Raw genomic sequence first — 12,033 nt, 5'->3', positions numbered from 1 at the left:
GACGTTTCATTTTTATTAAACGATCAAACAATACACTGGTTATCTAACTCCAGTGTCTCCTTGATCAAATCAGCTTGGTAGGTTGTCATTACGCTATTCTCGACAGTCACAAACCGTACATCCTGTGTTAGGGATATGACAGAAGCCGTGTTCATAGGTGAAGTGACAATTTCGTTTTCTGCAGATTTCATTGTGAACTGAAAGATAAAAAACATATTAAGGTGGATTGCATGGGTGTCGTATCCCACTACACAGGTGCCCCCCCCCCCCCCCCTTACAAAATCCTGCCTACGCCACTGGAGAGAGAGTATTAAACTATTACGGTCAGGTCCTTTTGCCCCCCCCCCCCCCCCCCACCCCCACACACATCTATATGAGCAAATGTACATGCAGCTCATAGACAAAGAAAAGTTTGGTTTTGTTTAACGACACTACTAGAGCAGATTGATTTATTAATCATCGGCTATTGGATGTCAAAACATTCGGTAATTGCGACATAGTCTTAGAGAAGAAACCCGCTACATTTTTTCCATTAGTAGCAATGGATCTTTGATATGCACTATCCCACAGACAGGATAACACATACCACGGCCTTTGATATACCAGTTGTGGTGCACTGGCTGGAACGAAAAATTATTTTCATTCAGTATAGTTTGTGATTCGTGAAAAAAACCCCAAAAAAACCATTAATTTATTAATCATCGGCTATTGGATGTCAAACATTTGATAATTTTTATATTATAGTCTTAGAAATGAAACCAGCTATATTCTTCCATTAGTAGGAAGGTATCCCACACAGGATAGCACATTCCACGGCAGTAAATATGCCAATCACGGTGCACCGACTGAAACGAAAAATAGCCCGATGAGTTCACCGACGGAGATCGATCCCAAAATCGATCGCGCATCAAGGAAGCGCTTTAAATACCACTGGGCTACGTCACGCCCCTTGACGAAAAGAAAACTAATGGAAATTTCACCTGAACACGTCTTACAGTCACCAGTAGGACATCCATCGTCGTCAAGCTTGTAACCACATCTACAATACGAGGTTACTGGAGAGTTGGTACAAACTGTGCAGACGGCTGAATGGAAATTTCACCTGAACACGTCTTACAGTCACCAGTAGGACATCCATCGTCGTCAAGCTTGTAACCACATCTACAATACGAGGTTACTGCAGAGTTGGTACAAACTGTGCAGACCGCTGAATGGAAAAGAAAGGAATGTGCTCGTTTAATGACACCACTAGCGCATATTGATCGATTCATCATCATCATTGGATTAAAAACATTTGGCAATATTGACATATGAATGAATGAATGAATGAATGAATAAATGAATAAATGAATGAATGTTTAACGACACCCCAGCACGAAAAAATACATCGGCTATTGGGTGTCAAACTGTGGTAAGGGCAAAACATTAAATGATGATTCACATCAAGATAAAAATTCAACAATTAAACACAGTGTAAAGAACTGTGCAAAAATACAAATATCACAGATAGGTAATAATTTTGACATACAGTCTTTGAGACGAAACCGCTACTTGTTGCAGTTATTAACAAAGGATTGTTTATGTGCACCATCCAAAAGACAGGACAGCACATATCATGACCTTTGATACACCAGTCGTCGTGCATTGGCTGGAACGAATGTTTCTTTAAAGGCACTACACACTTTTCATAGGCGTCGGAAGCGGGAGGGTGCAGGGGTCGTCAGAGTATGTTCGCCCACCCACACCCCCACCCAGTTGAAAGGCGATCTAAGTGTGGATTTGAATGAATATTGTGTTGCTTTATTTTACTCCAGCAGTAGCTCATACCCCATGTTATTAGAAACTGATTAGTGTTGATTATAAATATTCCAAACTGATTTATAATATATATACGGTATATATACGTGTGTGTGTTTGTGTTTGTGTATATATATATGTACATACACACACACACACACACACATATATATATATATATATATATATATATATATATATATATATATATATACTACTCAAAAGAATTTAAGGGTCAGACGATACTTTCGACATTATTTTCTGAATGTCAATTATATTAGCTAGACCATAATGTCACGCGTGGTATTGTTCCATTTTGACGAAAGTGGGTCTAAGCAACCCATAAATGAATTAAAATCCACTGTCATTGACACTGTCGACTAGTTCTAATGGCGAAAACATGCTTACATTTGCACGTAAATTAGGGCGATAGCGAAAGGTCTGCTAAGTGCCCATAACTTGCTTTTTCACAAAGCGCTTCATTTGCATGCTTTGCATGTGTATTCCATGTTCCCAATGCTGAATTTCCGTATAATTGGAGCTTGCGTTCGTGTACGGTGCACACTCCAAATTCGACAATGGTACGACGTCAACTGACTATCGAAGAGCGAGGAAGGGCTATTGCTTGGCTTCAGGATGGCAATACGCAAAGAAATGTTGCTCTGAGACTTGGGTGTCAGTCAGAGTGTCGTTCGCCGACTGTGGCAACGGTACCAAGCAACGAATTCTGTTCGAAATCGTCCACGTTCGGGAAGACCCCGAAGCACTACAAATAGAGAGGACCGCTACATCACCAATATGGCTCTACGTCAACGCACAACCACTGCACGCCGATTACGTGACAATCTGCGGACTGCGACTGGAATCAAACCATACGCAATCGTCTGAGAGCCAATAATCTAAGCTGCCGTCGCCAGGCTGTTCGACCACCACTCCTACCACGTCACAGAATGGCCAGACGTCACTGGTGCACACTTCATCTGCGGTGGCAACGTGTTCAGTGGGGTCGAGTGATGTTAACTGACGAGTCAAGGTTTAGTCTCCAGTTCAACGACGGTCGGGTTCGTGTCTACAGACGTCCTGGGGAGCGCTTCGCTGACGTTAACGTTAGACGTCACCGTTTCGGGGGTGGCAGCGTCATGGTGTGGGGCGGCATCTCTATCCACCACAGGACCCCCTCTTTGTGGTGGATGGCAATCTAGCTATCTCCGGCCGTTGGTTCTCCCAGGAGCAGATTCGGCGGGGCATTCTGCAGGACAATGCCAGACCCCACCGCGCCAGGGTGCCCCTCCGACAACAAGGTATCGCCAGGATGGATTGGCCAGCATATTACTGGCCCCATAGAGTCCGCCTGGGACGAATCAGGAGAGTTCGGGATCCATATCCGGCAACCTTCATGATCTGGGTCAACTTCTTATGTCAGAGTGGCAGGCCATTCCCCAAGAGTTCTTCAGACGTCTGATCAACAGCATGAGGCAACGATGTGTCGAGTGTATTCGCGCCAGGGGTGGATTCACACACTATTAAACGAATGTTCTAATGTGTAAAATCCATGTTTGACAACCTTCAACTTTGACAGCATGTCTGTATACAGTGACGTTTATTTGTGGTTTTTTGTAAATATGGAACAATAAATTAAATTTTTGGTGTAGTTTACATCATCAATCTAATACACTCTGAAACTTATTTGGTTATAAATTTTTGACCCTTAAATTCTTTTGAGTAGTATATATATACATATAAAGGTAGGGGAAGTCTAAGTAGAATTTACAATTGCCAAAATTGTAAGGTATATTAGCTGTGGGGAATGGTTATATGTTAATAGTGAATTAACTGGGCAAACATTACAACCAGTAGTTCAGTATTACAGTAATTTTTATTACCACCACAAAGGACGATTGGGGTCACAAGTGAAATTTGAAAGTTGACGGTTTTTTGTCAGTAAATCGCAAATTCAAACAATAAAAATGATTAAAAACAAACCAATAACAACTGTAGGATCACAGAATGGAAAAGAATCGACCTTCCTGGAAATTATCAAACTCGAGAATGACATCCCACGTACTTGTACGGGGCAACTGCGTGATACATGTGAAAACTATGTGTTTCAGTGTGTTGATAAACAGACATGAACGTTCTTTACTAGGACGTCTGTGGTCAAAACGTATGTTTAGTCTAATAGTTGATATTAACATTAATATTTCAGGTTCCCCTGCTTTGTTTGAAGACTCTCTCTCTCTATATATATATATATAGAGAGAGAGAGAGAGAGAGAGAGAGAGAGAGAGAGAGAAATTCCGGGAAATGTTTACCTTTTCGCTTATTAATAACGTTAAAAAGGTTCCTGTGTCATATCCCACTACACAGCTGCCCCCCCCCCCCCCCCCCTAAAAAAAAAAAAAAAGAGAGAGCCTACGCCACTGGAGAGAGAGAGAGTATTAAAATATTACGGTCAGGTCCTTTTGCATATGTAGACTCTATCAGAACAGCAGCTATCACTAAAAACGAAATCAACAAGGCGTTCATTCTGGTCTTTGTATACAGGACAATCTGTACTGTCACAACGTGTATCTGAAATAAAGAGCCATGTGATGTTTATAGATGTTCAATCTAATTAAAATTAGCTCCACTATTACATGTCGATCTAACAGCAGCCCATTGGAGCTCGTGTCCAGTTGACCTTTCATTCGACCAATCAAAACCTTACTTTTAAAATCATACCAGTGATTTGAAAAGAATTTTAAAACATTCGGGATTATGCCGAGAGTATACGAAATGATTCGGGTGAATTACGAAGTATGCCGGAAACTAATTTCAATATAAAATTTTATATAAAATTCGTTTTAAGGCGAAAAAAAAACCGTGATGGTATAGCCATAAAATCTTTTTATACTAGTATATAATCCAGTGTTTATTACTACACTTTTCCCCCTGTTTTTTCAACGTTGCAATAGACCAACAAATTCGCCTATTGCATAAATAGTCTCGACTGATATTTTTAGAATTTGTATGCTCCCGAATTATGTTATAAAAGGCGAAGTGTAATTGGTCGATATTTAAACTGTTATTTATAGATGAAATGTCACCTGGACATTGGAGTCCACACAATGTTGTTAGATCTACAGGTGAGACCAGAAGAGCTAATTTTAATCAGATTGATAGATTTTAGAGTTCTATTTTTTCTTCTTTTTTTGTTTTCGTTCATACAAGTGGCTGGTCAAACAAATGCGTCCACACATAATCGTACGAGAGAGGGGACGGGGCAGCAAATCCTTAAATTCGGGCAAAAATAAGAGAGAAAAACGGGATAAATGAGTTGGCCTGAATTAATTTCATTATTCTACCCAAACTATTAGTTGTAACCCACGTAGAAATGCGTAGCGATTTGTTTACAACCCTATATAGCTGTTTGGCAGTAATGCTAACATGAATAAACGTTGTAATCCAGATTGGGCACGTTTTTAGTTTTAATTCGGGCAAACATCGGCCTGACACCTCCCCCCCCCCCCCCTCCCTCCCACACACACACACACACACGCGCACACACACACACACACACACACATACACAAGTACCAGTTTACAGTTATATAAGAATATTTAAAAAGTAACAACGTCACATATTTATACAGCATTTTAATATCGAGTAATGGCTGACAGTAATTAAAGGTGCGTATACAGTTTACAAAAAGCTTTAGATTAGATTATAAAGAGATTATTACCCTTGTGTGGTTCGGTATCGTCAATATTATTTATTATGAATAAAACAAATGTATGATTCTCGCCAGAGACATAACAAAAGGTTTTTTCCTAATATATGATACTGACCATACCGAAACACACTATTAACCTATATATAGTGTTTCTGCCAGAAGTAAATTTTTGGGTGTAAATAAAATAAAATAAACTTTGGGGCATGGCGTTATGGACTTGAATGCAATCAAGTCAACAGGGGGCAATGGGGGAGGAGCTCCCCCAGAAAGAAAATGGATTAAGTTTAGGGATAGGGTTACGAAAATCATACAGTAATGATAACGGTAATTAATTTTGTCAAAAGGTTAACTTAAAAAAAAAAATCTGCAAATTGTTTCGGTATGGCACCATAGCAGTTTTACCCTCTGGCAGAAACCCTGATATATACATATATATATATATATATATATATATATATATATATATATATATATATATATATACAGTGTATATATACAGTGTATATATATATATATATATGGATGGTGACATCTAGCTATACACTAAGTCTGCGCTTACCTGCTATATCAGCGCCAAGTCACTTCTGCTGCAAAATTAAGTCGAAGCCTTTTAAGCTCTATCGTCAATTTGCGTGTCGTGTTCTGATTGGCTAAAGCTTTTCTGTGGCTTGTGTTCTGATTTGTCGACTATTCATTGGTCCGTGGTCTTTCTCTGAAACTCTTCGGGAATTAATTTCTATTCGTGGCCCGGCATCGGTGATATAATGAATAAGCCATCGGACTTAAATCTGGGTTACAACCAGCCCAGAGCGTGCTTTAATAATTCAATAGACATAGACATACGGGCTCACATTCTTGTAGTCTGCAGGCTGGTTTCTGTCCGAACTAAATTAAAATACCCGAATCTGGATAACAACATTTATTCATATTAGCATTACTACCAAACAGCTATATAGGGTTACAAACGAATCACTGTGCAGTTTTATATGGGTTATAACTAATGATGAAAATACATGGTAAAAAGGTCTCAGGTTAGCACATTTTCCTCGGATATCTCCATCCTTTTTGCCAGAATTGAGAGGTTTTGCACCAGAACTTGTGGGGGACTCCCTCTTCCCCGCCTCCCGTCTCGTACGCTTATGTCAATGGGTAGGCGTGTAAGGCCACTACACCGACGTCTCTCTCACGAACCACTAGTTCGAGTGTCCCCTAGCCCTCTCCTGTTTATATGGCATCGTGGACAAGTTGTGTGTGCCCAGCACAGTATGCTTTAACTTTAATAATTAGACATAAGCAAGAAAATAACTACAAATGAATGAATGAATTAATTAATTAATTAATTAATTTCGTAAAAAGGAACACAGCGCTTTAAGGGTGTATACCACCAAATCAAATCCCATAGACGATAATAGTAACATATGTGGCTAAAACTCCTACATGCAACTTATCAAGCGACATATACAAATATATAAATTATAATATATATATATATATAAAATTCTACCAACGCTCACTGTTAAACTACATCAGAAAAAAAGGGTGTTAAGCTGCTCATTTCAGACATAACGAGTAGCGTCTACCCAAGTTCCACACAAAAATTGTCATGATATTTTTAGTAGGCCCACGCACCTGTTTCCAGCACAATGCTAGTTGGTACACTGAAACTAGTTCAAATTAAGTAACAGGAATTTACTGGTCGGATAAATCAACAGTTTATCACAACCAACACTCGCACATTTATCACCAACTGTGGGATAAAGGAAAGTTCGATTCCACTCGAACATTAACCCACTCCGATATTATTTGCTGTACGGCTACCTTTAAACGAGAGCAAAATAGCCTTTGTTTAACGACATCTCGGCACATTTCAAGTGCAGATCCATGGGGTGAGGTGGGGGGTCACAGACGTGACATTTAATTACATTTTGAATTTGACAAATAACTGACTGCACGAATATTTTTATGTACTTAATATCATGTGCATTATCAATCCTGCCGCTTAACAATAGCCTCTATTAGAAACATACTTATCTGTCCTTGATTTTCATATGCGTTAAGCGGCACGAACATCCACTAAATTACTTCCGGCGCGTTCACACTCCAGTCGCTTGCAACAAAGGCCCTTTGTTACTACTGAATCGTGGAGTAGTTCTTTTATTTTTTGACGTTAATAAAGTTTTTTATTTCTATTATTGTTTGTCGGATTGTGCGCAATACAGAAACGGAAATGTACACTATTTTTGTGCTCAACAGAAATACTTACGACCACGTCTTGGGGAGACCAAGCAAGAAAAAGGGGCTCATTGATGACCGACTCGTTAAAACGGCATCTTAATAATGTCTTGATATTTGCAACTAATATGCATGTGTCTTTGTATATATCACTGTGTACGAACGGAAGTGTACATTAATTTGACTAAATGACTAGCTGCGGTTTTCTGTACAGATAGCTGCATTATTAGCTACGACCTATTCAGTGGTTACTAATGAAACTAACGATACAGAAATGTACGTTCTCGCCTTCACCAGGGTCCGCTCCACTCCCCTAAATTTTGCGACAGTTATAATTTTATTATATAGTATTTTTCTCTTTTTTTACGATCCCCCTCCAAACCTCTCCCAAAGTTCCCTTGGCATTCAGTCTCATGCCATTGGGGCCCCCTAAATGGAATATATGCACCCTCTCACAGACAGCATAGTACATACCACGGACGTCGAAAGGTGCCAAAAGGGGGGGGGGGGCCACACACACATATATATAAATACATAATACATATATATAACATATATATATATATATATATATATATATATATATATATATATATAAACATCGCTACTCCCTCTCCAAACCTCCCCCAAAGTTCCCTTGGCATTCCGCCTCATGTGATTGGGGCCCACCTAAATGGATTCTCTGGATCCGACATTGGACTCGGAAACAAAAACAATGCACATATTTTTCAGTGGAATTAACAGATATCTACTTAGTGGGATCGACCTTAGATGTCTCGTACCACCGGTAGACTCTCGGTAACGGAATGTTTAAAATTATTTAAATTTATAAATACACTGTATCTATTCAATACCTGGTTCATATTCCAACGTTTTAAAGTATTTTATTACAAAATGGGCACCTATTTTTCATTACACAACTGGTCGGTTTTTATTACAGAATGGGTACCTATATGTATTGCAGAATGGATCGCTTTTATATTACAAAATGGTTACATATTACAAAATGGGTTGTTCATTACAAAATGGGCCACAACACACGTTACTGACAATTTTTGGTTGTGTGTATCTATCTCCCACCCACCCCCACCCCTCCCCTCCCCCCACCCCCCGACCCAAGAACCACTTAACGACGTAACAGGCTCACATTTCAGAAAATATCCTGCTACTTATGCTGACAAATGCCTTAATTAAATCCAGTGTCTGATTTTACTTTGTAATTCGCGAGAATTCTTGTATTTAAGCACACTAACCAATATATATATACATGTGTGTGTGTGTGTGTGTGTGTTTGTGTGTGTGTGTGTGTGTATATATATATATATATATATATATATATATATATATATATATATATATACTACTCAAAAGAATTTAATGGTCAGACGATATTTTCGACATTATTTTCTGAATTTCAATTATATTATGTGTTATTTCAAGCAGAATCTAGTTACTAGACAGCGGGTCTAACATCAGTGTGAATGGTGAACGTTCATATGTCGTTTCAAGCAGGATCTAGTTACTAGACAGCGGGCCTAACATCAGTGTGAACGGTCATATGTCTTTTCAAGCAGAATCTAATTAATAGACAGCGGGCCTAACATCAGTGTGAACGGTCATATGTCTTTTCAAGCAGAATCTAATTAACAGACAGCGGGCCTAACATCAGTGTGAATGCTGAACGGTCATATGTTTTTTTAAGCAGAATCTAGTTAATAGACAGCGGGCCTAACATCAGTGTGAATGGTGAACGTTCATATGTCGTTTCAAGCATGATCTTACCCAGAAGCATTTAGCACATGTTTCACACTTGTAAGATTTAACACTGGAGTGAGTCAACTTATGTTCTTTCAATTGGCAATTGCGTTGAAAACACTTTGCACATTGCTCGCATTTGAAAGGTTTCAGACGTTTCTCACCAGTGTGAACCAACATATGGTCCTTCAAGAACGATTCCCGTGAGAACAATTTTGCACATGTCTCACATTTGAACATTTTGACACCAGCGTGCATCAGCGTGTGTTTTTTCAGCTCTTGCTTCCGAGAGAAACGCTCCGTACACACCTCACATTTGAGATGTTTAACGGCATTGTGAATTAACATATGCTGCTTGAAACCGGAGATCTTAGCAAACAGTTTTGCACATACGCCACATTTGAAATTCTTAACGCCAGTGTGAACCAACGTATGTGTCTTCAAGTCAGCTTTTCTACAGAACATTTTCGCACATGCTTCACATTTAAAGCGTTTGGCAGAGTGAATCATCATATGATTTTTCAACGTGGAACTCTGAAAAAAATGTTTTGCACACACCTCACATTTGAAATTCTTCACTCCAGAGTGAATTACAATATGCTCTTTCAAGTATTTACTCAGATGAAAAGACTTCCTGCACACCTTACACTGATATGGCCTTTCAAAAGTGTGGGTTAACATATGCCGCTCAATCTTACTTCTGTAAGAGAAATACTTTAAACACACCCCACACTGGAAAGGTTTCTCACAAGAATCTGTTGACGTTTGTCCTTCCAGATCAGGGTTGTTTTCACAATGATTTTTCAACGTAGAACTCTGATAAAAATAAGTTTTGCACAATTCACATTTGAAATTCTTGACTCCAGTGTGAATCAACAAATGTAGCTTCAAGTATTTACTCAGATGAAAAGACTTTCTGCACACCTCACACTGATATGGTCTTTCACCAGTGTGGGACAACATATGGCGCTTAATCGTACTCCTGTAAGAGAAATACTTTAAACACATCCCACATTGGAAAGGCTTCTCGCAAGAATATGTTGACGTTCGCACTTTCAGGTCAGGGCTGTCTTCAGAATGATTTTTCAACGTGGAACTCTGACAAAAATATTTTTCACACACCTCGCATTTGAAATTCTTGACTCCCAAGTGAATCCTCGTATGTTGCTTTAAATACGTACTCAGATGGAAAGACATTTTGCACACCTTACACCGATATGGTCTTTCTAGGGTGTGGGTTAACATATGCCGCATGACCTTGCTCCTGCAGGAGAAACACTTTAAACACATCCCACATTTGAAAGGTTTCTCACAAGAATGTGTTGACGTTTGTTCTTTCATATCACGGTTGGTTTCACAATGTGTTGACAAGACCTCACGTTCAACACATCTATGGTCACTGTTAGACATATTTGTTGTAAAACAGAGGATATCGTTTATGCTTTGACCTCAATCACAATGTGTTGACGAGACCTCGCGTTCAACACATCTATTATCACTGTTAGACATATTGTAAAACAGAGGATCCTTTACGCTTTGACCTCAATCACAATGTGTTGACAAGACCTCACGTTCAACACATCTATGGTCACTGTTAGACATATTTGATGTTGACCTCAAACAGTGTTGACAAGACCTCACAGAGGATATCGTTTATGCTTTGACCTCAATCACAATGTGTTGACAAGACCTCACGTTCAACACATCTATGGTCACTGTTAGACATATTTGTTGTAAAACAGAGGACCTTTAGGATTTAGACCGGTTTTACAATGTCGTTTTTGGTCACGTGTCTTTTTGAAATCAGACTGGAAGGAACATTTGCTTTTGAGCCCTTTTACTTTTGGTCTCCAAAGTACTGAAACAGAACCAGTAAATGCATAAACGAAACAAAAACTAAGAGTTGAACATTATTAAATAAATTTCGACTTTTGATACAAATCTAGATTCATTTATTAATTCATTTCAACTTATTGTCGTGCTTATATCAGTGTTCGAGATTAAAATGTTTGGCCAGTATACCAGTTGGATACTAACATGTCAAAATCTGGTATCCCACCGGAGAATTTAATATTGTATTGCATCCCGGTGGGATACTGGGTTCTTGAAGTCTGGTATCCAAAATTAAATTCTGGTGTCCCCGAGATATCGGGATACCGTTAATCTCGAACACTGCTTATATCCAATTAAAGTTCAAGCACGCTGTCCTGGGCACACATCTCAGCTATCTAGGCTGGCTGTCCAGGACAGTGGGTTAGGTGTTAGTTGGTTAGTGGATAGTGAGAGAGAAGAGGATGTAATGGCCTTGACCTACCCACTGAGCTCTTAAGAACTCGCTCTGGGTTGAAGCTGGTATAGGGCTGCGAACCCTGTACCTGCCAGCTTGTAATCCGATGGCTTAACGACTGTACCACTGAGGCCGGTCACACAATGAAGGCTAGAGGAAACTATGTAATGATTTGGCAATTGTCGACAACCAAATGGTCGTAAGCTACTGTGTCTAAAATACTCTTTTTTTTCTCCTCTCTTTTTTTTCC

The 12,033-nt window shown here is 39.3% G+C and overlaps 1 protein-coding gene across 3 annotated transcripts; it reads right to left on the bottom strand.

The window, feature by feature from the left end:
• Positions 1-11,082, bottom strand: LOC121373265 (zinc finger protein 883-like). Of its 3 annotated transcripts, none has more exons than XR_005958055.1 (4): positions 9,524-11,077; positions 4,248-4,368; positions 981-1,207; positions 1-197 (listed from the first exon to the last, which is right to left on the bottom strand). XR_005958055.1 is itself a non-coding variant. In XM_041499785.1 (4 exons), exons 1-4 carry the CDS (start codon positions 10,904-10,906, stop codon positions 94-96), a joined length of 1,713 nt encoding a protein of 570 aa, XP_041355719.1. In that variant the 5' UTR covers positions 10,907-11,082; the 3' UTR covers positions 1-93. The 3 variants fall into 3 exon arrangements, 1 of the variants encoding a protein (XP_041355719.1); XM_041499785.1 differs by having other exon boundaries at positions 1,103-1,207; positions 9,524-11,082; XR_005958056.1 differs by lacking the exon at positions 4,248-4,368 and having other exon boundaries at positions 1,103-1,207; positions 9,524-11,082.
• Between the last annotated feature and the right edge of the window lie 951 nt (positions 11,083-12,033).

Source organism: Gigantopelta aegis, chromosome 5 (assembly GCF_016097555.1).
Source record: "Gigantopelta aegis isolate Gae_Host chromosome 5, Gae_host_genome, whole genome shotgun sequence".
NCBI lineage: Eukaryota > Metazoa > Mollusca > Gastropoda > Neomphalida > Peltospiridae > Gigantopelta > Gigantopelta aegis.
This window is presented reverse-complemented; position numbering and strand designations above follow the sequence as displayed.